A 26,671-nucleotide genomic window follows, 5' to 3' on the forward strand; every position below is an offset into this window, starting at 1 on the left:
AAGCCTCCTAACAGCCGAGATGTCCATCACGTTACCTTCCTGCCTCCTTATTCTCAAGTCCTTTTTCCACCTGCACTATCAGGAAAAAAGAACTGCGCCGGCTTCATTTTCCACTTTCCCCAAAACTGTTATTTGATCGCTCAGAGCAGCGATTGAAGATAAGACTCCAAAAAAAACAAAAGCTCTGACGTGTTCCATGCTGTTTGCTGCTCAAACACAAGTTGAGATGCCGGGCTGGTGTTTGCAGGCTTGCGTTAATGACTTGGAGTTCAACATTGCAACATCACGGTGCTCTTTCTTTGCAGGTTTCATGTACAGGACATTCATGAGTCCGGGGGGGAATCTGATCGTGGATTCTTACAAAGCACAGCTTTAATTTTTTGGTGTGTACTTGCTTAACCTCCTAAGGCCCAAGCTGTTTTTTTACATGCATTTTTTATTTCTCTTTGCTATTTGGGCTTATTAGAACCTGATTAGAATAAAAACTAAGCATCTTTTGATAAGATGTACTTTTAGAGAAAAAGTATGTCCACATATGTGGATTCTTGTTCCGAATTTCCATAAAGTGCTGTCCACGCATGTGACCGCTAAGTCCTAGGAGGTTAAAGCCTCGGTCACAACCGGCCGTACGTGCTCCTATGGCCGGTCTACGTGCAAGAAACGCACGGAGGGCGCGCGTGTGCCGTGCTGATTTTCGAGCTGCAGACCGGCCGCAGAGGTTCTTTGTCATGTCAAACAAACTCTACGGGCGCTTACGTTTGTTTCAGGTTGCAAGACAAACTTACGGCCAACATGCGTCTTTCTCCACGAACAAAAAAACTGCAGCGATTTGGGGAAACGCCAAAAATCGCACGGCCAAAAAATCGTACGTCCGGTTGTGACCTAGGCTTAATAGATGACTTGCAACCATGTGATCAAAATGTGCTGTGTCATGAGCGTCCGCCACGATGGTGGATATACAAAGCAACTCGGATGGCAGCCGCTGAAAGCGTGTCTGTAAACAATGCTGAATTTTCTCAGTATTGCCATGATTTGAACAGCCGAGCGAAGATTTGATCCAAAGAGAAGATGGATATCTGAAGATAAGTCGCTTCTACCAACCGTCGGGTACCCAGATATCGCGTTCTGTCTGGTTTGGCTGCCAAAGAATCAAGTCCGACCTTGGACGCAGCATAGCCCGTTTTCTGAGTGGGTGCTCAGTCTGGATTGTTTCTATCGTATAATTTTGCTGTTGCTCCTAGAAGCGAAATGGTCATACACGTGTTAAAATTATAACAATGACGAGAACGCTCATTTTATCACAAGATTCTAGCAGCACAAAATTCTTCCACGATGATATTGAGAGAGCTTTGGAATCTCACCTGAGATAAAATGATTGCTGCAAACATGAGCTGTTTTGGTTTTCGCCTCTGTTGGATCAGCCCTGCCGATGCTCGCCCTCTTTCCGAATCACGGACGGAATTCTAAAAAAATTGGAACGTGCCACGATCACAAGTACTGTTGTGACGACAGCCATATACAGCACAAAGATATGACACCGCTAAAAGAATGCTTAAAGCAGTGAAAAAACAGAGTTGTGCACGCATGACAATGGTTTTGTATGGAATGTCGCTTGACCCCACATTTGTATCTCCACCGACGTGGCCGACATCCGGGTTTCTATTTTGCTTTGACGTCACTTGCAAGTCAAGGATAGTGATCCGATGCACCTCAAAGCTGTTAACTCGGACTAGCCTGGCAAACCAGACTAAATGTGAATATTTAGTCTGGCCTCGATCCGTAGACATTTCCGACAGGGGTAGGAGGAACAACCCGCTGTCTTTCAAACTGTCTCTGTGCGTATAGGCCAACGCTCTGACCAATCAGCGCAACAGTGACTGTGACGTAGTCAGAGCGACAGAAAGCAGTGGGGGAGACCTTGAAATAAATAATTTTTCAAAATGCGTATTAATTAATAAACAGGTTCTAGATATTAAGAAGTTTGGAGATAATGACCACAAGTTTGGAGTCTGTACCACATACACATTTTTTTTTCCAAGTGTTTTTTAAGGGTTTGCTTAAACTGTTTTTGAGAGTTTTTATTTAGTGGTGTTTGGTGAAATAATTTCCCTTAAATTTAAAATAACGGGAAAATAAGAAACAATCAAAAAGTAATGTTTCAAAGCTGTTTATTAATTCTTCGTACTGCACAAACTAGCCCCATCCTTTTGGCTACGAGCGGAGCCAGCTGGTAGATCAGACTTTTGCCATAGCCGGTCGGCAAAACAGCGAAAACGTCCTTCTTGAAAAGGAATGACCGGAGAGCCTCTTCCTGCTCATGTTTCAATGAAAACTCCAAGTCTAATTCTTCTAAAACTGATTCCAAAGCGGAGTCAAACGAGCGCTGTTCACTAGCCGTAGCCATCTTTCCTGCTGCGCTTTCTCCAGCGTCGCGCAGCTTTGTCGTCACTCCTGCAAAAGCCCGCCCAAAGAATCCAAACAAAAACCTTGCGTTGTGATTGGCGGGCACGATTTGATGCCCGGGGTGTTTTTGTTTATATGGTGCGAGGCTAGACCCATTCACTAGGCAAAAATATTTTTGGCCGCTAGGCGAGTGGGTCTAGTTTACTAGGCTAAACTCGGACATCACTCGAGAACTGATTGGACTTCCAGTCGAATGTTTTTCTTCAGTATCAAAACTGAAACTTAAATTGGGTTTAATTTTTAGAAGTAAAAGACTCTACTCCAGGCTAGGAGACATCTGTTTTCAGCAAGTTTTTGCCCTTATTGGACTGTACTTTTAGGGTGGCACGGTGGTGTAGTGGTTAGCGCTGTCACCTCACAGCAAGAAGGTCCGGGTTCGAGCCCCGTGGCCGGCGAGGGCCTTTCTGTGCGGCGTTTGCATGTTCTCTGGCGACCTGGCGACTTGTCCAGGGTGTACCCCGCCTTTCGCCCGTAGTCAGCTGGGATAGGCTCCAGCTTGCCTGCGACCCTGTAGAACAGGATAAAGCGGCTACAGATGATATGAGATTTGATTTTTCATGGACTGTTGTTGATTTAAATTCTCTCTCTTCATTGTGTAACTTATTCTGTAAATTATTTAACGTTGTGTATGGATGTATGCTTTAACTGTGCTGCTGCTTGTCTTAACCAGGAAGCTCTTGTAAGAGATTTTTTTTTTTTTTTTAATCTCAATGAGTCTTTCCTGGTTACATAAAGATTAAATAAAAAAAAAAAATCATAAACAAACCAACAGCGCTCACTGTCGTGATACTAGCTGCAGCAATCTTGTACATTGTTGTACTCTGTATAATATCGCAAACTGTCCATCTCTGTCTGTCTGCAGACTTTCACACCGGTTGATGTTTGTTTATAAATCTGTTCTTGGGCTAGCTCTGCCTTATCTTTCTTGAAACTTGCGTCTAAAACAAAATCGCATGGCCTGCACTCGCTCTAGTAACGCATTACAGATGTTAGTCCCTGGAGTGAGAACAGATTTTGGGGAAAAAAGGCGTTTAAATATGCCGTCCTCTCGTCCTGGAACAGTTTACAAAGGGACTTGAAACTGTCCGAGCTGATGACCCTGGGTGAATTTAAATCCATTCTTAAAGATGGAGAAAATGTCTCTGTTGTTCAGTGCACTTGCTTTTAAAATTCTATACGTGTTTAACTGAATTCTTAACCTTGACCTTTTATGGCATTTTAACTGAACGCTGTTTTATCTGTAATCATCTGCAAGGCTGCACCAGGAGGGTTTTATGCATTTGTATGGTTGTATTTTTATTGTAATATTGTTTATGGGTCATTCTAGAATTCGGGGTACGTTTCACGTCTCCGAGATAAACCTTTTATTTTCCACAAAAGAAATCTTCTTCAGTTTTGAACAGTAATGCAAATTATGACAAACTTTCCCCAACAGTGATGCTTAATGTACATTTTAGACCCAATTTATCCATAAAACATTAACTAAATGACCCCCACCCCTCCCCCCACATTATCGGCTGTCTTCGACTCCTGATTCATCCATTCAACTCCAATAAACAGGAAGTGATTCAGTCTAACAGTCTGTTCTTTGGCGGCTGATTCTGTTCACTGTTATAAAATCAAATTGCATCAAAAGTCGATTTTCTGTATTCGGTGAAATTTTAGTCTTTTTTTTTTTTCATCCCTATGTTCTTGTCAACTCTGTTAACTTTGTTACAAAACCACGTAAAATCCACAAAGACTTTTTTAGTAATGCGCATGACACCTGCACCGAGTGATGTCACTTCCTCTGGCGGGAAACTTCAGAAAGGCAGTGAGGGGGATTGTGTGTTTGTCTTTTTAATTTGAGCAAAATGTTGAGGATTTTACACCAACAGTAGATTTTTATTCGTCAACTGTTATTGTGATACTGTATGGAATCAATTTTGTGCCAAAATGTTCATACAGTACTTTTGAAATATCAGACAAAAACGACAAATCAAAATACAAAAAAAGAGTCAATTTTTTTTTTAGACTGGCAAACAAATTATTCGTGTAATCGTGCAAAAATATCAGTCTATTACTCTTCAGAAACCTTTTATTTTTGTTCCGCGTCTTTCTCAGTTTTGTTTGACGTAATTTTGGTTGCGATTCCAGCTTTCTCGTTTGCGCTCCCTGACTTTTTGCTTGCAGTTTTGGCACAAACTTCACGTGTGGGCGGGCTGTCCAGGAACGCATTCCCATTGGCTAACTTGTGTTTGACTGACAGCTACGCTCAGCCATTCCCTACTTGGATTCTGGCGGACTGTTTGACGAGTGACCGATCCACTGACGGTAAACAAGGATGGAGTGGACTTCAGTGGCGACTATGATACTGAATTTACACTTTGTTGAATTAATTCAATATCATAGTCGCCACTGAAGTCCACTCCATCCTCGTTTACCGTCAATGGATCGGTCACTCGTCAAACAGTCCGCCAGAATCCGAGTAGGGAATGGCTGAGCGTAGCTGTCAGTCAAACACAAGTTAGCCAATGGGAATGCATTCCTGGACAGCCCGCCCACACGTCAAGTTTGTGCCAAAACTGCAAGCAAAAAGTCAGGGAGCGCAAACGAGAAAGCTGGAATCGCAACCAAAATAAATTACGTCAAACAAAACTGAGAAAGCTGCGGAACAAAAATAAAAGGTTTCTGAAGAGTAATAGACTGATATTTTGCACGATTACACGAATAATTTGTTTGCCAGTCTAAAAAAATTGACCTTTTTTTTTGTATTTTGATTTGTCGTTTTTGTTTGATATTTCAAAAGTATTGTATGAACATTTTGGCACAAAATTGATTCCATAATACTGGAGTGACTCTCATTTATTAAAAAATAAAATAAAATTCTGTTTTTATGCATGCCACGTGGTAGTGAGTTTGAGGTTAGCATGTGGAGTTAAGACACAAAATGGTGGGAGATGTCAACTCTGTTATCGTCAGTTCTGTTGAAAACTGAATTTGTCTCCAACAGATGACAGATTTTTCTGTTCGTACATAGGTTTTTTTTTTTAAAGAAATAAACACTTCGTCTTACAGGTTTAAAGTTTGAAAATACTTCTAACGTTAAATTTGAATTGTGTTCTATGACAATAAATCTTATATATATAATTTTTTTTTTTTCTTTTCTCCTCTTTCAACACTTGTAATGTACCCAGAATTATAGAACGGGCTTTCTGCTGCCCTCTTGGCCAGGTCAGTCTTATAAAAGAGATTTTAATCTCGATGAGTCTCTTACCTGGTTAAATAAAGGATTTTGATTGATCCATTTTTGATTTTACGAGGTGGATTAATTAGCATGCATGGAGACGGGCGCTCTGTCCAGAATCGGGACATTTGAACGAGGTACATGGAGACTCCAATAATATCTTTTGCGTGTGATGGACAAAATGCCAGAGCTGATAGTTAAAATGTTCACCACTGACTTTTTATTGAGGATGAAAACATGCGATGTTGCACAGGAAACTTTGTTTAAAGACGATGATGATGATCACACAGTCACCTATTACTCAACCTGTAACTAGCTAACTCGCTTGCCGTATTTTTTTTGAACATGTTAACTTCCATGTTTTGGCCTCACGAATGAATTTATCACTTGCCCAGCACTGATTGAAGCTCCTCCTTCCTGATATTTGTCTGTATTCACATTTATTTGGAAGTATGGCGTTTGCAGACTTGAGAGAACGCGAGACAAAGTGATATACACTACCGTTCAAAAGTTTGGGGTCACTTTGAAATGTCCTTATTTTTGAAAGAAAAGCACTGTTCTTTTCAACGAAGATCACTTTAAACTAATCAGAAATCCACTCTATACATTGCTAATGTGGTAAATGACTATTCTAGCTGCAAATGTCTGGTTTTTGGTGCAATATCTCCATAGGTGTATAGAGGCCCATTTCCAGCAACTCTCACTCCAGTGTTCTAATGGTACAATGTGTTTGCTCATTGCCTCAGAAGGCTAATGGATGATTAGAAAACCCTTGTACAATCATGTTAGCACAGCTGAAAACAGTTGAGCTCTTTAGAGAAGCTATAAAACTGACCTTCCTTTGAGCAGATTGAGTTTCTGGAGCATCACATTTGTGGGGTCGATTAAATGCTCAAAATGGCCAGAAAAATGTCTCGACTATATTTTCTATTCATTTTACAACTTATGGTGGGAAATAAAAGTGTGACTTTTCATGGAAAACACAACATTGTCTGGGTGACCCCAAACTTTTGAACGGTAGTGTAAATTTATTAATTATTTAACACCTGGCCTTGAATGTTTTCAGGTTTGTGGGGTTTTTTTTGTTGTTTTTTTTTAGGTTTTCTAAGATTCCTAGGATTCAAGTATTGAAGTGTGGAGCCGGGTGATATCACATCACATTTTTAGTATAAATACAGAGGTGATTATAGAAAATCATGTGCGTTGATTTGATTGATTGGTTGAGAAATTCGGACTATTTCTCGATAATCACCTTGAGCGACTCGGCAAAACGGCTCCAATCGCTTCGTCATCGTAAGTGTGGAAGAATTACAAATGATGAAAGAAAATGCTGTTCCTAAAAGCACTAAAGATGCTCCGAAGTTTGGTCTAAAACTGTTCAAAGGTTAAGTGGGACATATGTGATTTATTTTATCGATTTCAAAACAAAGGATTTTATGCGACTCGGCGTAGATAAGTGGCACAAGTCTGCGCTGCAAAGTTATTACATTTATATGCTGCTTTTGAAGATTGAATATTGGCGAATAATAACCTCGACTTCATCTCACTTATTTAAATAATGTTGGCTGGCGTTGAGTGGTCTATCAGATATATATTCCATTCAGCTAGCATGATATTGAACGAGTCAAAGACGAGTAGCTGAATGGGATATATCTGATAGACCATGAAAAAAAAGCCATTATTATTATAATACACATTCCTTTCAGGTGTTCAACGCATCTTCGTCTCTCAAAATTCTCTCAAAATCTTCTGTATTTAACGAAGCAAACCTGGCGACCATGCTTGTTTACAAATTGTCCCAGTTGCTCACTCACTAGCGCAGAAGTTTTATGTCTCCGACGTGTGACGTCATGTTGTCTTGACAACCGCGCAATATTGTAAACCATATTCAACGCTCATTCTCCATTGGGTAGAGTGACGTAATACACATAGGATAAGCGATAATTATGCTAACAATATTGCATGCTATCGAACCAAATGAATGAAACCCACTAGAAGGGAGTAGAACACGTTTTTATTCCATTGAAAAAGTGTCGTGTATTTATAATAATTCCCGATATTCGCTTCACCTTTGGCGAATGCTTGTTAAATAATGTGATAAATTCTGAGATTTGTACAAAGCGTGGGTTTTTTTTTATTATAAATAATTACAAACTGATTATAAGTAGCTGCTGTAGATTCTGATTTTATATTTCATCTTTAAAATTGTAAAATGCACAACCTTTCTATTGCACAAGTTTATTATAAACAAATTTATTCTAAATTTGCTTATTAATAGTTTTATTTATAGCATTTGTTTTTCAATGCATCACGACTGTATTGAGAGCGCACATATTGTTTATTGTCGAAATGCTTTTGAGAATTGTGATATGATATGTTTTTGTCAGGTCAGCCGTCCCTGCTGCTTCTCTTCTGACGTGTTCAAGCATTTTTTTTTTTTTTTTAAGCTAGACGGCCTTTCGATTTCATAAAATCGGTGAAATTTAGTTCCGTCTGAAATGTGGTCATTGTGATATCTGTTTATTTCTGTAATATCTCACAAAATATCAGGCCATTCTGTGGCTGGGAAGTTATTTAATTTGAGGGGATTAAAGCAAATAATGTGCATGAAATCGCTCGACAGAGGAAGTCCGTGTGTGCATGCGCAGGTTTTTCTTTTTCTTTTGGGTTTTACGGCAGCTGGCATCCACAGTGTTGCATTACTGCCATCTACAGGTTTCCCTTTGAGCGTGCACTGACAGTTCCATCATTCTGTCGCTAAACGAACAGCTGATCACACCGAGGTGCTCGCTGAGCGCCCATATTTATTAGTTTGGTCCTGCGTTTCCTTTCCTTCGTATATAACATAACGTCTTTTCTTCTCGCTTTCTTTCCGTTACTGTAGTCACTCTTTCACGTTTCATTCGCACACTCACGTCCTCCATTTTTCTCTCCTGTTTCAAATTTGTATCCCACAATGCCTTGCGTGAACAGGGAAAGCTCACCACGTGATGCATGACGTAGTATCTTGAATTGGATCATGGTGAAGCAGGAAAAAATAGTGGAGAACTTAAAGCCATGTGGAGATAAATTAATTAATTGTTCTATTTAATAATACCGTAATAATAATAATAATAATAAATTGGAAGTCTGTGATTTCGAATTCAGTAGCTTTCGGTCCATTAAACAAAAATAATTAGGTGTTGGGAAAATTCTTTTTATGACCTACACTTGAAAAATCTGAAAGGCAGTCGAGCTTTAAGTTGTTTTGAAATTCCACGATTGGATTTGAGTATGTATCTGTGTTTGAAACGTGTGAGAGGGTTTGAACGTATTCAGACGAACACTACTTTTATCCGTGTGCCATCCCTCCCTCTCCCCCCCCCCCCCCCCCCCCCCCCGTTCTGCCTCCACATGTCTTCTGTCCGAGTGTGTTCTTCAAGCACTTTTTCTTTCCTGAGCATTTTGCTTCCTGCTTAGTTAAGAAAATGGCTCCAAAAATAGCCGCAGCCTAAGAATAGCCGCGCTCCGTGATGCTGAAGAGATCGTGCAGTTGGGTGATAAACTCGTTCTGCTTGAGTTCATGTGTCCAGTCGCTTGAAGAGAAAAAAATAAAAGGCCATCCAAAAACAGGAAATGACTCGGCACCCACGTGTAATCTTTCAACTAAACAGACATTTCCTGCCCTACTCGTTTTCTGAGTCCTTCTATCCCTCTGTCCTCTCTCTCTCCCGGAGTGGGATTGTATTGGAGGGTCGTCATGCTCACATTGCAAATTCAACACACCTGAAGTAGACTTTCTGCACATGTCTGTGGTGAGTCTCTCTTCGTTATCTTCAAGCGTAATGTCTGTAAATGTGCTGAAAGAAACTTCTGTGCCAAGTAATTCATGTCAATAAAATAAAAAATGCTGTTGTGACATGCTGGAGAGCATGCGTGGGGGATGAGGTGTGCGTGTGTGTTTCTGCATGGGTTAATCACAATACAGCATGAGCAGACCTGTATAGGAATGCATCATCTTCTATTATGTTCCTCCGCTATGAGTGTTGGATTACAGTGGTTCAGCTGGATTTGTGCTCGACTCGAGTTCACGGAAGTTACAAAATCCTTTTGAACTGTCAGTAAACACCGTGATGGTTTATTAAATGCATCTCTTTTTTTAACTTCTGAATTGTGTGTATTGTGAGTGCGTGGGGGAAAGGGACCGTTTAGCCCCCGGCTCTGTGGTATCTGAATAGATTATCGCTGTGATGTGCAGAGATAAACGGATGGGCTTTATTCTGATGAGGAATTGTGACTTTTTGAAGCAGTTCGTCAGCTGAGCTCTGAGCTTTTCACAGAGGCTCTTAATTAAATCCTTTAACTTCAAAATCAAACTCATGAATACACATTAATGACTCGAAGTTCATATTAAATATTTAGCAAACTGTGTTTTTGTTTGTTTGTTTGTTTTTGTTGTTGATCTACAGGTTTAACTTCCTAAAGCGCTCATTTTGGAGTCTCAGTCAAGCATTTCCACAAAATTTCTTTTTTTCTTTCTTTGTCTTCTATTTTTCTTTCTTCCTCCTTTTTCTTTTCTTTGTTCATTTTTCTTTTGTCCTTGTTCTCTCTCTCTCTCTCTCTCTCTCTCTCTCTCTCTCAGCTTCCCTTTGCGCTTTTAAACATAATGCATCTACATCAAATTTGTTTGCAAATCCATCTCTCTCTCTCTCTCTCTCTCTCTCTCTTTCTGTCTCTCTCTCTGCCCCTGTGTGTCTGTCTGTGTGTCTGTCTCTCTCAGCTTCCATTTGGGCTTTTAAACGTAATACATCAAATTTGTTTGCAAATCCATCTCTCTCTCTCTCTCCCCCCCCTCTCTGTCTGTCTGTCTCTATCTCTCTCAGCTTCCATTTGGGCTTTTAAACATAATACTGTACATCTACATCAAATTTGTTTGCAAATCCATCTTTGTCTCCTTCTCTCTCTCCCTTTCTGTGTGTGTGTCTCTCTCTCTCTCTCTCTCTCTCTCTCTCTGTGTCTGTCTCTCTCAGCTTCCATTTGGGCTTTTAAACGTAATACATCTACATCAAATTTGTTTGCAAATCCATCTCTCCCTCTCTCTCTCTCTCTCTCTCTCTCTCTCTCCCCCGTCTCTGTCTGTCTCTCTGTCTGTCTCTCTCTCCCCTGCTCTATCTGTGTCTCTGTATCTCTCTCCCTTTCTCTCTCCCCCTGTCTCTCTCTCTGTCTGTCTCTTTTTCTCTCTCTCCCTCCCTCTTTGTCTGTCACTCTGTATCTCTCTCTCTCTCCCCTCCCTCTCTCTCTCTCTCTCCCCTCCCTCTGCCCCCCCCCCCCCCCCCCCGGCTCTATCTCTGTGTCTCTCTGCCCCCCCCCCCCCCCCCCCCCCGCATCATTGATCATTGTGTCTGTTCTGTAGTAATAGTTGTGATTAAACTGTAATAAAACACAAGAAACTCCAGATGTTCAGAAACTTTCCCCTGAAAGTGTGTGTGTGTGTGTGTGTGTGTGTGTGTGTGTGTGTGTGTGTGTGTGTGTGTGTGTGTGTGTCACACTGCTGATTCACAGTGTGATTCTTTGCTTGTGTTCAGAGTCTAAATTGGGAATCGTGAAGCCAAACCTTAAACTTCTGTAGACAGTTTTTGTGATGAACCCCAGAACCTTTTCAGCCCTTCAGCAGACGCACGACATGATCTCATTTACTCACCAAAAAGCGCTCCAAACCGAACCCTGTTTCTGTCCAACGTTTTAATCCAGTCGCTTCAGAAAGCCACAGAAGAGTGGGGTGTTTTTCCCCTCCTGCTGGAAACAAATGCACAGGAGCTGAGACGGCCAATCAGATCTTAATTTCCCTGAGGGAACCCTCCCAACGGGATCAATAAAGTTTTATCTAATCTAATCTAATCTAATCTGAGTGCAGCGTGAACATTCCAAAGGTTGTGGCCAGAAAAGTGTACAAAAGATATCGGCCCTCTGTGTATCGAGTGTCTAAAGCTGAGACTAATAAATATAAAACCTACAATTATTTATTTTGCTATTACACGTTTAAAATATAATACATTTTATGAAGTATAATATAAAAAGGCTTTTTGGTTTATTGTGAAGTGATGAATAAAATGTGGTAAAACTAGAGATGACGCGAATATAAAACCCGTGATCCGTATGGCTCCGCCTTCAGCAAAATGATGGATCAGATATCGGAGGGAAAAAACTGAGCTCTGATCCTGGAACAACTGGAAAAGATTAGAATTGGATTTTGAAAGGATTTTTTTTTTTAAGCATCTAAAGAGACGTACTTGTCCAGTTGTGTGCAAAATGATTGGGCTCGTGCAAAGAAATGCTCGAGAGCAAACTGTAAATCTCCTGCATAGATTTAATGAGGGTTTTGTTAGATTTGATCGGTGTACGTCACTGTGGTAATTTGATCTGAGTGTGACGTTGATGATCTGACAAAATAACAGTGTGGCTCACAAGAATTTGGATCTAATTCCAAGCAGCAAAACACAGCTGTGGCCAAAAGCCAGTCTTCCCAGTTCTTTATTTGTGACTCCAACAGGTTTTCCCCACACGTTTCTCTAAATGCATGCATTTAATTTTTAAGCTTTTGCGAAACGATTTCCATGGAGCTCATCACCGATTTTGGTTTTGCATTCCAGACTTTGAATTTTGTGAGTGAAACTTGACAAAGTTTTAACTTGAGTGAAATTTGCCATACAAAGAGAGCGACTTTGGATGGGAGTTCCTTCATGTGGCAGCTTGAAATTCAAAATGAATGAGTTTATATCAACCTTCCCAAACCTGATTATACATGTTGGAGCCACATTTTGGAATCTTGAAGTTGATCTAAAAACGTGCAAGAATTTAATATTATTATTATTATTATTATTATTATTAAATTGCATTGTTATTTTAAGTTATGAAATATGTTAATTTACTTACCTTTGACCTTGCCTGCAGCTCTCGTACTTGTCTGTTGTGTGACGTGAACACGTGGCTCCTCCTCAGACATGCGTCACTAAGGCGTGAACGTGTAGGTGTTAGTTGGTTTGATCTGGTGTACGGCAGGTTAGGTGGCGGAGAGGAAACAGTTTTCCGACCGCATAAGTATTCGCTTTGTTTCGTACCACTTTATTTTTTAGCCTTTGTTTCACTTCTTCTGAAAAGTCAACCGGATTGTTGATGGAATAAATCTAAACATTTTGTGATGGAACATTTGCATTATGTAAATTTCGTAAAATCAAAACTTGCTAAAGGTATCGATTATTTTCAGTTGGATATATTTCATAATGTTAATCTTCAGAGTTGCTGAATCTCATTTGTTGTCCTTGTTGTTTATAGTAAAGATGGATTCTGTGTAATACGACTCGATTGCAGCAATTTGTTTTTTGTCTTAAGTGCACTCGAAATTATAATTTAAATTTCTGCTTTTATTGCAGGAATTTGTAGAAGATTTTATTGATAATTACAGTGATGTGTAAAGTTCTGGTTAATGAATTACACGTGTGTGTGTGTTTTTTATATATATATATATATATATATATATATATATATATATATATATATCCATTAAAGTGAAAAGTGCTGCTGCTTCTTCTGGGGCCGAATCCCATTTCACCCCTTGGACCAACCCCTTAGCCCTTCCCCTCCATTTTGCGCGTTCACGTGAAGGGGTAGGGGTATCCCAATCCCAGTTAACGCGGAGGGGTAGGGGAAGGGGGAGGGCTTCTGTACCCCTCCAAACGGAGATTTTCCTGGAGCTGACTCCGAACGAAGGGGTTTGAGTGATTTCCCACAATGCCATGCGGATTTCAGCGAGATTTCATGCGGATTTCAGAAAGATGGCGGTTCCCGCGGCGAAAGATTGTCATAAATGTATTTTCTCCATTATTTACGTGTTTTAAGTTGTTATCCAGAGGAAACACGCCGCTTGATTCGCTTTCGAGCTGAGAATGAGCAGCGATTTCTGAAATCCAAGCTGCTGCTAAAAAGCTTTGGGAGTGAGTTCGGTTGCTTGACTGCGTACGTTTTGTTCTGTTATTCTCGCTTTTATTGTTTACATGAGTGTTCTGACACCTCATTCTGTCGGATGTGGTGCACGAAGCGCCAAAGATATCCCATTCAGTGGTGTTAGTTAACAAATCACACCCTGCCAGCAGAGATTTCTGGCTCTGACTGTAGCGGCTGGTCGCAGCCAATGACACATTTGGTCGCGTTTTGCTAACGTAAACGCTGACGGAAGTACGCGATGACGTATGCGATCGTTGAAGGGCTATCCCAATACGTAAGGGTTGAATTTCAAGCCCTATCCCTTGTAGCTCAGTTTCAAGGGGAAGGGCCAAGGGGAAGGCGGAGGGGAAGGCGGAGGGGTAGGGATAGAAATTAGAATTGGGATTGGGCCTGGCTGTTCCTGTTCTACCCCTTTTCCACCAAATCAGTTCGGGTGCTAAGAGGAGCCACGTCATTACGTCACTGTATACGTCTGTTACGTCGCTGCATTTGCATAAACCTTGGCGCGAACATTGAAGCGACAACACGGAGAAGAAGAAGCAGCAACAACAATAATGGATGACTGCTGCTTTACTGCATCCATGATATATCGTCGCTTATTTAAAAATGGCACCCTCTCGCGGTCTTGCTATTGTTGTTGGTCTTAACAACTCCACCCCCCGCTGACGTAAGCGGTTCTTTCCTCTGGCCCAGCAGAGAGTTGGTGCTAGCCTGGAACCGGTTTTTCTGGCCCCAGAGCCAGTTCTTTGTCAGTGGAAACAGAAAACCCGGTTCCAAACTAAGCACTGGCCCCGAACCAGCCCTGGAACTGCTTTGGTGGAAAAGGGGTATTAGGGGTCTCTACAGCGGATAATGTCCGTCCATCTCCTCCTGTCCTCTGTATCTTCTGTCACACCAACCGTCCTCATGTCCTCCTTCAGCACATCCATAAATCTCATCTCCTTCTACCGGCCAACTCCATCTCTAACCTTCTTTCCCCAGTATACCCTGGATCTCTCCTCTGTACGCGTCCAAACCATCTCGATCTCGCCTCTCTCACTTTGTCTCCCAGCCGTCCTACATGTCCCTCTGCCCCTCTAATATTCTCATTTCTCATCCTGTCCAACTTTGTCACTCCCAGTGAGAATCTCAGCATCTTCAGCTCCGCTCCCTCCAGTTCAGCCTCCTGTCTTTCTGTCTCCACACCGTACAACATCGCTGCTCTGACTACTGACTACTACACTTTCACTCTTACTGCCAACCTTCTGTCCCAAATCACTCCTGACATCCTCCTCTCCTCCATCTGTTCCATCCTGCTCTCACTCTCTTCTTCACTGCTCACCATTACTTTGTCCAGTTGAACCCAGATATTCCAACTCAAAAGTGAAAAGTGCAGCACGATGAGTAAATGCGCAGGACTGCGTGGGTCATGGATTCGACAGTCAACATGCTTTTGTGATTTAAAAAAAAAAAAATCACAACTTCAAACTAATTAAAGGAGTTGATTTTGGAGTTTTGTGCTAAATCTTGTAAAAATGTAAAGAGTTAAAATCGATTGGCCTCGGCTTTGATCAGATTCCTCGTGTTGATGTTGGGTTGATAACGGTGGAAAATAGTGGATGGGATTTCGGATCTGATAACAAACAACAAAGATTTGAATTGAATTTGCAGAAGAAATATATTTTTAGATCTGGAAATGTTTACAGATAAAGAGACCTCTCTCTCTCACGCACACTTTCTTTCTCTCCTCCTTTTTCTTTTTCTCTCTTCTTTCTTTCTCTTTGTTCTCTCACTTTCTTTTTTTGCCTGTCTTTTTCTCATTCTTTTTCTTTCTCTCTTGCTCTTTCTTTCTCTCTTGCTCTTTCTTTCTCTCTTTCTCTCTTTCTTTCTTTCTTTCTTTCTTTCTTTAATACGTTATATTTGGCTGTTTTCTGATTTGATTTATACGTTTGTACTTTATTATAATTATATTTGCGATGAAGCTGACGTTTTTGTTTTTTTCCTGTAAAGAGCTTCACTTCGAAGTGCTTCAGTTAAAATAAAAATAGCTTCTGTTTATAACCACTGCTGAAGAGGATCGGTATCAGCGGAGACTCGAGTATGGTATTGGTATCGGAAAAGAAAGTGGCGTGATCGCTTTTCTATGTTAAATGATGCGTTTTTATTGACATTAAATAACGTTAGCATTTGTGGGGTTTTTTTTTTTAAATGCAGTTTTGCTGGCAGTTGGTTAGCACACATTTATAACCTGTATATCATACATTATAGAAATGTCTTCAAATATCATTATTTTATTAATATTAACCACTTACTGTGAATCTCTCTCTCTCTCTCTCTCTCTCTGCCCATCAGCAGGTGATTAGTCTCCCTCTGTAGTGTCCCAGGAGGACATGGAGGAGTGTAAATTGTCCCCGGGAGGCAGCGGTCACCCCTGGAGAACTGCCAGGCTGAGAAGGATGGCATGGGCGCAGAGTCGAGACACATGGCCGACCCCGGAATCTGAAGAACCGCTCAATAACGACAACAAGCCGAGAACAGCCTCTGAGACAGGTATCTCTTTCTCGCTCTCTCTCCTGTACACTCACTCTCTTGCATGCTCCCTGTCTCTCTCCTGTGTCTCTTGCATGCTCTGTGTCTCCTGCACACTGTCCCTTTCCTGTCCCCCCGTCTCTTTCCTGTCCCTCCCCTGTCCCTCTTGTCTGCTCGGGGGCAGCTGTGTTCCAGTAGAGGGAGAAAGCAGACCATTTAACTGGATCATTCATCCTAGATTTGTGGCTAATAACATTGAGTTTTTTTTCTTTTCTCTTTCACTCTTTGCATCAGTGTCTCTGTCTCAAATACACTTTCGGAGAGTTTTTGGAGGAAACTTTGAGTGTAGTAGTGGAGGATGGTTGCAGATGAAACGTTCAGTTAAATATTAATTTTACCCTTAAACTCATTGGTCATCCAAGACAATCATTTATTTTTGCCCTGAAGACACAAGACTAATGAAGTAATGAATGCTACTAGTTTAGCATTGTTCAAACTCCATGCAAAAAATCATTCGACAGAAGAAAAACTCCAAGTAAGTCGTGTATGCCAGTGGACAGGGCATGTCCATGCTAACGGCGTATCGTGGGTGACCTTTAGATGACCCCCAGATAAGACCCAAGTATGACTTTAGATAACCCTCAGATTCAACCAGACTTTTTTTTTTTGTAGATGTGCAGCCACTATTCTTCCATTTTATCATCAACAGACCAGTCCTACCTTGTCTTAGTCCAGAGGACCTTGTGAATTTACAGATGGAAGTCCTTTCCCCTTCAGTGAATTGACTTGATTGAATTTGAGTTGTTTGTTCTGCTTTGGCTGAATAAACAGATGCTGATTTCATTGTTTTCAGGAGTATTTCATACAGTATCTCCATAGTGATGGGTCAGAAATATTAAATGTTATGGCTGGATTGTTTTTATTATTTTTGCGTAATCGGTTTCATTAAATCGCAGAAAAACATTTCCAAATCAAATTGGAAATTTTATTATATTATAATCCAGTTCTTGTTTAACAATTCCTCCTTCATATTTTGCCAAATTATGTGCTGGAAAAAAGTGATTGTGGCCTCAGTGGTACTAAAGCTGATACCATTTTAAAAATTTATTATTATTATTATTATTATGTCTTTGTGTTTTATAAGCAAAACCTTTGTGCTTATTGTGTGAAGATTCAGTCAGTTCGATTGCACCAAATCGTAAACTGGTGGCTATGAGCCTTGTTTCCTCACTGCAACAACAATACTACACCCAAACATGTCCCGGCTGAGCGACGACGTTTGGGATGAATGGAAAATTGTGTACATTTTCATTCCGTTTGATTCGGGTTCATGTGGTGATAAACAGATTAAATGTCAGATTGGTGTGTGTGTGTGTGTGTTGTTTTTAGCTGTGGGAACTTTAACAGGATGCTGCTCGTGGGATTGTGGCCTGTTTTGTAAACTTCCTTTACATGGTTCTTTTTTTTTTTCTTCTTTTTCTTTTAGGTCCGATCCCAAACAAAATAGCGAGCTGGCTGAGAGAATGCAGGTAGGTTCCTGAACGATTACGCAACACCGTTCGGATGCATTCAAATGTAAATGTTGTCAGTAGGATTCATGTTTGTGTTGTGAGTCGGCTACGTCTCACTGGGTTAAAACAAAGGATTCTGTAAAGACTTGGAATGGAAAAACACTCTCTGGATGGTTTTCTGCGATGGCTTCTGATTCTCTGCGGGTTTCAGACAGAGATGTGAATGGATTTGTGGTTCTTGTGACATGTCCAAGTGTAGATTTCCTGTTCGTTAAAAGGGAGCGAGCTCTCTTCTGGTGTGCGCGTGTGCGCTCAACTTAATGAATTCTTGGTGTTTCCTGTCCAATTTTAGTGAAAGTGTGCCCTCTTATTACATTCATGAGGAATTCACAGCATGTATACTGTATTTCCGGAATAGTGAGTCACTCTTCAGTGCAAAACAATACATATCCAGGTCAGTTTACACAAATAGTCAGATTGGTAAGCTTTTTCTTCTTTTGCACTTAGTGTTTTAAACACTTGAATATCCTTTTTTTTCTATGGAGCCGGTTTCACATTCCACTTTGTATCATTAGTAACAGGAAGTCTAACTTAATATGATGTCTGAACTTCCTCAAAAATGGCTTAGCTTTAGATAGTAGTTTCCTTGACAGGATTTCTGAGGGGATTTCTATTCATTTATTTGTTTGTTAAATATTAACTGCTATTTCAAGTCAAGTAGCTACCATGAGCTAAGGCCAAAAAAAAAAAAAGATAGTGTGTTTCAGGTAACACGAAATACTAAAATAAGGTTGGTAGGTAGGAAAGTTCCCCCCCCCCCCCCCCCTTAATTTTTTTAATTTTGTTCGAAAAAATTAACACAAGTAAACATCTTACAAAATAGTATTTTGGCACAGAATCCTTTATACCACACATCATAATAAAATAAAAGTGTTTTAAATCTTTAAACGAATAAAAAAAAATATCGCGAGAGTTTGAGTTATGATCTGCAGAAGCGTATTGCTGCCACACTCAAAAAAAAAAAATTGGCTTAGAATCAAGTAATTACGTGAAAAGATATTGTTAACAAAGTTATCACGTTTTTACAATGTATTTATCATGTAATAACATCACGTAATTTCATGATACGAACTTATCACGTTATTTCATGATATTTTCATGTAATAACGTGAAAACACCTTATCAAGAAATAACGTGAAAATAACGTCCTAGGCTACTTCCATTAAAAGCAGACGGCCTAGCCTAGCCTACTGTAGAACTTGGGTCGAGCAAAAACACCGAGCAAAAACATGGCTGAATCCTGAATGACTCCTATTTGTATAAATAGGGGACTACATAGGCAGCAAAACGTAGTGTTTTTCCTGCCATGGAAGTGCACTTGTATACTGAAGAGGAAGCAATTTGCATTACAGCCTTGAATGAGGATTCAAAATGGCGGCTCGGCTCAGTTTTCCCTTCCTCCTTCAGTATACAAGTGCGCTTCCATGTTTATGCAGGAGGGCTGATAGAAGTGGTGAAACATTTTACTTTTTATCGTTTCTTTCACAACTTGAATGCGTTGAAACAAAAAATTATGACAAACTAACGCCGCTTACACTAAAATATCGAGGGAAATTTGTAATAACTTTACGGTTGGCAATTTCAACGCGGAAATTCTCGATCGGTCGGGTTACCGGAAACACTTTTTTTTTTTTTTTTTGGCCTAACCTGACACGCTTCCTGACAGGACTGTTAACACATTTTTCATAAACGGTTCAAATATTTACTGATGTTCTTGGCTAACTAGCAAACACGATAAAATTTCTGACCGAATCTTATTGTTACAGATCTCTGCTGCTAATGTTCAGCTGCTAGCCAGTATACGCTAACAACAGAAATAAAATTTCTAAATACTACTAATAATACATATTTATAAAAGTTTCAGATATTCACTGATATTGCTCACCTGCTAACATGGTAACACGAGCGAATCTGAAATAATTTCTGAGAGGATTCTTGGGTCTCACTCATTAAATGTTAAAAAGCTCATCTGCTCATGCTAACCAACTAGCTAACATGAGCTTATGATTTTTCACAAACATGATTTTTCACGCTTAATAAATGCTAGTTTTTTTTAATATAAATAATTTTCAAATTTATATTCATAAATGTATCCCATCTTCATCGCTAATGCTAAGCAAGCAGTGAGACAGGATTTCTGAAAGAGTTTTTGCTTTTTTATTGTGTTTTCATAATATTTTTTTAAAATAAATGTTGCACATTTTTATTCTTAATGCTAGTCAACTCGCTAATTTGAACTAACCTGACAGGATTTTACAAAAAAAAAAAAAACCTTCACAAATCTTACAGATTTTAACTGCTATTGATGGCCAGCTAGCTAATATGGATTAAACGTAGACTGCCTTTTGGATTTTTCAAGTGTAGATTATAAAAAGAATTTTCCTCGACACCCAATTATTTTTGTTTAGTGACCAAAATCTACTGAATTCGAATCACAGACTTCCAATTTATTATTTTTTAAATAGAACAATTTAATGAATTTATCTCCACGTGGCCCTAATTTCTCCGTTATTTTTTCCTGCTTCACCATGACCCGATTCAAGATACTACGTCATGCGTCACATGGTGGGCTTTCCCCGTTCACGCAAGGCATTGTGGGATACAAATTTGAAACAGGAGAGAAAAATGGAGGACGTGAGTGTGCGAATGAAACGTGAAAGAGCGACTACAGTAACGGAAAGAAAGTGAGAAGAAAAGACGTTATGTTCTATACGAAGGAAAGGAAACGCAGGACCAAACTAATAAATATGGGCGCTCAGCGAGCACCTCGGTGTGATCAGCTGTTCGTTTAGCGACAGAATGATGGAACTGTCAGTGCACGCTCAAAGGGAAACCTGTAGATGGCAGTAATGCAACACTGTGGATGCCAGCTGCCGTAAAACCCAAAAGAAGAAGAAGGTAAACCTGCGCATGCACACACGGACTTCCTCTGTCGAGTGATTTCATGCACATTATTTGCTTTAATCCCCTCAAATTAAATAACTTCCCAGCCACAGAATGGTGTGATATTTTGTGAGATATTACAGAAATAAACAGATATCACAATCACCACATTGCAGACGGAACTAAATTTCGCTGATTTTATGAAATCGAAAGGCCGTCTAGGATTTTTACATATAAGTAAAAACACTTGTTTGTAAATGTTTTAAGTGTGTGTATATATATACTCCTAGCCAACTAGCTAACATAAGCTAACCTGTCAAGATTTCTGAGAAAATTAAAAAAAAAAACAACCTTATTTTTCGTAAATGTTTCAAATTTCAGTTGCTCGTGCTAAGCTATTTGAGATCTGATGCGTTGAATTTGAGAGTATTTTTAAGTCATGTTTATAAATGTCTCATCTCCATTGCTATTGCTTACCAAGTAGCTAACATAAGCTAACTTGAGAGAATTTATGTTGAGTCATGATGTTCTGTTGAATGAAATGAATGAATGAATGACAAGTAATTAAATTAGTTGATGGTTGGGGTACATATAACAGTGAAAAGCAAAATATGATACAAATAAAATCACAGCAAATAAATATACAATGCGGTCTTAATGCTAGCTGTTAGCTAAGATGCTAATTTGACAGGACTGAACATTTTTTTTTTTGTTGTTGCTTCTTTTGCTTTTATTGTTATTCTGTGCAAATCTACTTAATCTAGTCCTTGTTAGCATAGTTGTTTTTTAACATCTTACACTTTTTTTTTTTAAATTCATGGGTTAAAATGAGTTGTATAATTGTCACATTTGTAATGATTGGGTCACTTTCAAGATGAGATTTTAAATAAAACTAAAAGAAAAATGAGCTTATGTTAGGCATATCGGGTGAAAATCCAATCCAAATTGCTTGAAACTGCTCTCAATTCAGAATTGAATGCAGAACAACAGACTTTTTACAGAATTAAAATATGTTTATCCATTCTTGAGATATTACAAATCAAAGATTTTTTTGGGGGAAAAACGCGTAATTTTTAGAAAACTGCCGTAATATTCTGTATGAGGGTCACATGGTTCAAAATGGGTCTCATTAACCAGTGACGTCAGATGTTTTTTTTTCTTCATAAATTATTTTTCAAGATATTTACATGGAAATTGGTGGCACATCGATGGTTGTATACTGAATACAAAATTTGAAAAATTAGTAAAAACAGATTATGCAAATTAGTATTAATTATGCTCATTAAGTTAAAATGTTAAATCAGTACACTCTCTTCTTCAAAGTTTCACCAAATGATTTTATTTGCGCAATTTAAAGCTGATCTTAAATCTCATTTATACATCACAAAGAAGGAGAAATCAGTGTTAATTATAAAATATACATAAATCAGCACTGAATGTCTCACATCTACCATTCTCTATCAAAATAAAAAAGGAATAAAAGATTATTTCTGATCCCCTCTTTGTGCTCTGTAGGTCTTTGTATTTCTCAGTAGGGCCGACTAGTGTTTATATGAAAGAATATAAATGATTATTTCGATTAATATTCACAGCTTTCAAGGCGAACCTCGAAAAAACTGTCTGATCCACATCCAATAAACAATTCACATTAACTCAACTGAAATCGACACTCGCGTTTCTGACTTTTTTGTTTTTTTAAATCTCATTCCGACCACTAAGATCTCAATATTTTTCATCAAAACAACTCCAGTTATATTCTAAAATAGTTATTTATTTACATAATTGGTTTGATTTGAAAAAATAAGTAGGTAAAGCTACGAAAACTCACTTCAAAATCTCCCGTGAATCAGAATGTCAAAACTAGCAGAGGGAAAATTTTGGTGAATCCTTCATCAGAAACAGTGAGAGCGAGAGAACACTATAAAAGTGATCTGATTTGATATTGACGAGTAATCCAGTGGGAAACTCATCAGGAGAGAGAGAGAGAGAGAGCCTGACCGCTTTCCCATGACTCAAAAAGAAAAGCACCGGCTGTTTCCCGACGTCACATAACAGAGCCTAATCTAGGGCGCGTAATACGCGTTTTTTATCTGTCTGTCGCACATCCACTTTTTGGGCGTGAGAATGATATCGCGTATCTTTTCATTTTGTCGCGCATTTATAAGTAGAGAGCGTGTAGTCGCGTTTTACTGAATCTTGTGCGTATCAATTTGTCAGCACCAGCTAGCAAGCACTGCGGTAAATATAGCGTTGTTTACACACCAATCGGAAAGGACCGAAGTATTCCGAATGGTTTATTTAGCGGGTAAAACAGTTTTGTGAACTATTATATCATTGGTCACTGAACCAGAAGACAGTGTATCTCAACCAATCGTGTGAAGTGTTTTAAAAATACCCAAAAGCACATGGCATATCGTTCTGCCTCATCCAAACATAATGTCAAAACACGTGGTCACGTTGAAAGACCTCTGGATGAAAAAAGGAAACAAAATGAAGACACAGAAGTGACAGATACTAATCCAGCCGACATTACACAACCCGATACAAAATATTATGAAATAGATTTAATCTGTTCTTGTATAATGGTAGGTACTGTAACATTACTGTAAATAATAAGAGATTATCATGATAATAGACTGTTTAGGAAGTCTGAATTTTGGGATTATCTCTCGTCATCTATGTCAAAAACTAATTTAAAGATAAGTTCTACATGAATGCTAGTTGTGTTTTTTGTTTGGGAGTAATTTGTTTAATTCAGTTTAGTATTATGTTATTAATCATATTCAAATAGTAAAGGTGCTTAGTTGATATATAAGACATATATAAGTTTGTGTACAAATATGATCTTAGAGTAATTATATGACGGTGTGAAGACATACTAAGTCATTTGATTCTGATTGATAATGGGTTTTGAAGTTTGAATTTGACATTATTTTCCTAATGCCAATATACAATTAGTTTGATAATGTTTGGTATTATGTAAGTTTTATTTAAAAATATTATGAAATATATTTAATCTGTTCTTGTGTAATTGTAGGTACTGTAAGATTGTAAATGATAGAGATTATATACTTTTTAGGAAGTCTGAATTTTGAGATTATCTCCAGTCATTTATGTCAAAATCTAGTTTAAACACGGGTAGATTGTTTGTTTTTCACTTTCATGAAAGGTGGTCTGAACAAAACAAATATGATAGCATTTTTAAATATTTGATAGTGATTTTATTTTATTCAGAAAGTCAGATTTTTCATATTATTAATTAATAGTGGCAAGACTACATGTATTTTAGACTTAACTATATCAAATGATGCAATATTAACCTAGTCATATTTGATATGCAACATTATACTACTGGCGGTCAAATTGGTAAAAATAGGCTAGTCACATGATTTATAGTAAAACGGTAACCTAGTCATATAACAGAAAACTAGTCATATTTGTAAGGTTTGTGCAGTATATAATTCTTCATATAGTTTTTGATCTAAAATCTTTACATTTTTAAAGTTCAGATCTGATCATAATGTTTGTGCAATACTATAAACTGTGGATAAGTGTTTGCTGATATGGTTTTCATATCACTGTATTAAAGGATATGTATAGTGCCATAATTATGACATTATATAGATTAACATCTGATATGAATGTTTGTTACATGTGTTTAGTTTTATTAATAAAACTGTTCTGTTTATAGATGTACTCTTGAAAATATCTACCAGTGTATTACGTATTTTTCTGTCCCCACTAACTGGAACAAATGAGGGATATTTTTACCCATGTTAATATTTTCCGTCCCCTGTTTCAACAACTAGTGAGGGATCTGTCCCCTGTTTTCAAATTCCTAGATTAGGCTCTGCATAAGCAGAGTTTTTACTCTGTTGTACCGACTTCAACCTGCCATTACTCCCAAAGCACTGAACAGAGCTTAACCAGATACATTTCTGTGGAAAGCAGAGATTATAAACTTTTAAATGAGAGTATTCACGATAGAAAATATTCAACAATTAAGCAATGACAGGTTTGGAAACTTAGATGAGTGTCTGGATGGACAATTTTCACAGCACAGCCAGCGAGAGTCTGATACGCCTACTTATGTAAGACACTATACAGTGGTGCTTGAAAGTTTGTGAACCCTTTAGAATTTTCTATATTTCTGCATAAATATGACCTAAAACATCATCAGATTTTCACACAAGTCCTAAAAGTAGATAAAGAGAACCCAGTTAAACAAATGAGACAAGAATATTATACTTGGTCATTTATTTATTGAGGAAAATGATCCAATATTACATATCTGTGAGTGGCAAAAGTATGTGAACCTTTGCTTTCAGTATCTGGTGTGACCCCCTTGTGCAGCAATAACTGCAACTAAACGTTTGCGGTAACTGTTGATCAGTCCTGCACACCGGCTTGGAGGAATTTTAGCCCGTTCCTCCGTACAGAACAGCTTCAACTCTGGGATGTTGGTGGGTTTCCTCACATGAACTGCTCACTTCAGGTCCTTCCACAACATTTCGATTGGATTAAGGTCAGGACTTTGACTTGGCCATTCCAAAACATTAACTTTATTCTTCTTTAACCATTCTTTGGTAGAACGACTTGTGTGCTTAGGGTCGTTGTCTTGCTGCATGACCCACCTTCTCTTGAGATTCACTTGAGATGCAGCAAAACAGGTCCAAACCATGATACTACCATCACCATGTTTCACAGATGGGATAAGGTTCTTATGCTGGAATGCAGTGTTTTCCTTTCTCCAAACATAACGCTTCTCATTTAAACCAAAAAGTTCTATTTTGGTCTCATCCGTCCACAAAACATTTTTCCAATAGCCTTCTGACTTGCCCACGTGATCTTTAGCAAACTGCAGATGAGCAGCAATGTTCTTTTTGGAGAGCAGTGGCTTTCTCCTTGCAACCCTGCCATGCACACCATTGTTGTTCAGTGTTCTCCTGATGGTGGACTCATGAACATTAACATTAGCCAGTGTGAGAGAGGCCCTGTCCACACGGTAACAGATTCGGGTGAATCCGATAAAATTGTTTATCGTTTCGGCCTGGCGTCCACACGGCACCGGCGTTTTGGGTGCCCCAAAACGAAATCTTTTGAGAACGGGTTCCAGAGTGGAAAGATCTGGCAACGGCGCCGTTGCAAAGTCGTCTGGATGAGTAGAACGGATTTGTTTACGATGACGTCACAACCACATGTGCTTCACGCCGGGTAGAAGTGTAACGAACTCGATGCGAGTTGTCAACAAATCCTATAACTTGGTTCATGAAACGCGCTTACAAAATATTTTCACTGTGAATATTTATTGTGTAATGGTGCAAAGTGAGAGAGAGTGAGTTAGGGCAGAGTCAATCCCGCCAGCAAAAATAGTGAAAAAAAGGAGCGATCTCACCTCTTCAGATGTTGGTTTAAGTCCTACAATACATTCCTCAAAAAGGGCGTAGAAGAACAAATTAATCCATCAACGTGTAGCATTCAATTTATTCCGGACGATTAAAGACGCCGCCTTCCGCGTAGAATCATACGTCATCCTCGCCGCCATATTGGATGGGTCAAAGCGGAGAATAAAGATGCCTCATTCATGTGCTGCGTTTAACTGTACCAACAGGTTTACCGTCCAAACGAGACCACATGGGATTACCTTTCACAGGTGAGACTGGAAAAATACTTTTCATTGTATTTGGTCATTATAACGTAATTTTACGAACAGATTTTCCTGACTTTGTGGCTAATATGAAGTCTCGCGCATAATAGTTTATGCGCATGCGTCCTTACTTCTTCTATTGTTCGGTGTCTCCGAAGGGACCATCTTACAGCGCCCCTAGAGGTGTGGCATGTGTATTGCATCGTTTTCAGCAAGCGTTGCGTTGCCATATGTACCTGATATTTTACTGATCCGTTGCCCATTTGGACGCGATATTTTTTTTAATAACATCTCGTTGCCGTTGTCGTGTGGATGTAGCCTCAGTTGCTTCGAAGTTACCCTGGGGTCCTTTGTGACCTCGCCGACTATTACACGCCTTGCTCTTGGAGTGAT

At 39.2% G+C, this 26,671-nt stretch overlaps 1 protein-coding gene across 6 annotated transcripts in view; it reads left to right on the forward strand.

Annotated features, from left to right (window-relative positions):
* The window catches only part of itprid2 (ITPR interacting domain containing 2), a 175,499-nt gene that overhangs the window by 74,515 nt on the left and 74,313 nt on the right, over positions 1-26,671 (forward strand). For 3 of the 6 annotated variants that reach the window (XM_060928968.1, XM_060928974.1, XM_060928969.1), the window contains exons 3-4: positions 16,001-16,198; positions 17,664-17,706. In XM_060928968.1, the coding sequence (XP_060784951.1) occupies positions 16,039-16,198; positions 17,664-17,706 (203 nt within the window). In that variant the 5' untranslated portion in view covers positions 16,001-16,038. Of the gene's footprint in view, positions 1-9,419; positions 9,484-12,896; positions 12,916-16,000; positions 16,199-17,663; positions 17,707-26,671 lie in introns of those variants that run through there. The other 3 variants (XM_060928971.1, XM_060928972.1, XM_060928970.1) reach the window with 3 other exon arrangements.

The sequence above is a fragment of the Neoarius graeffei genome, chromosome 9, assembly GCF_027579695.1.
Source record: "Neoarius graeffei isolate fNeoGra1 chromosome 9, fNeoGra1.pri, whole genome shotgun sequence".
NCBI lineage: Eukaryota > Metazoa > Chordata > Actinopteri > Siluriformes > Ariidae > Neoarius > Neoarius graeffei.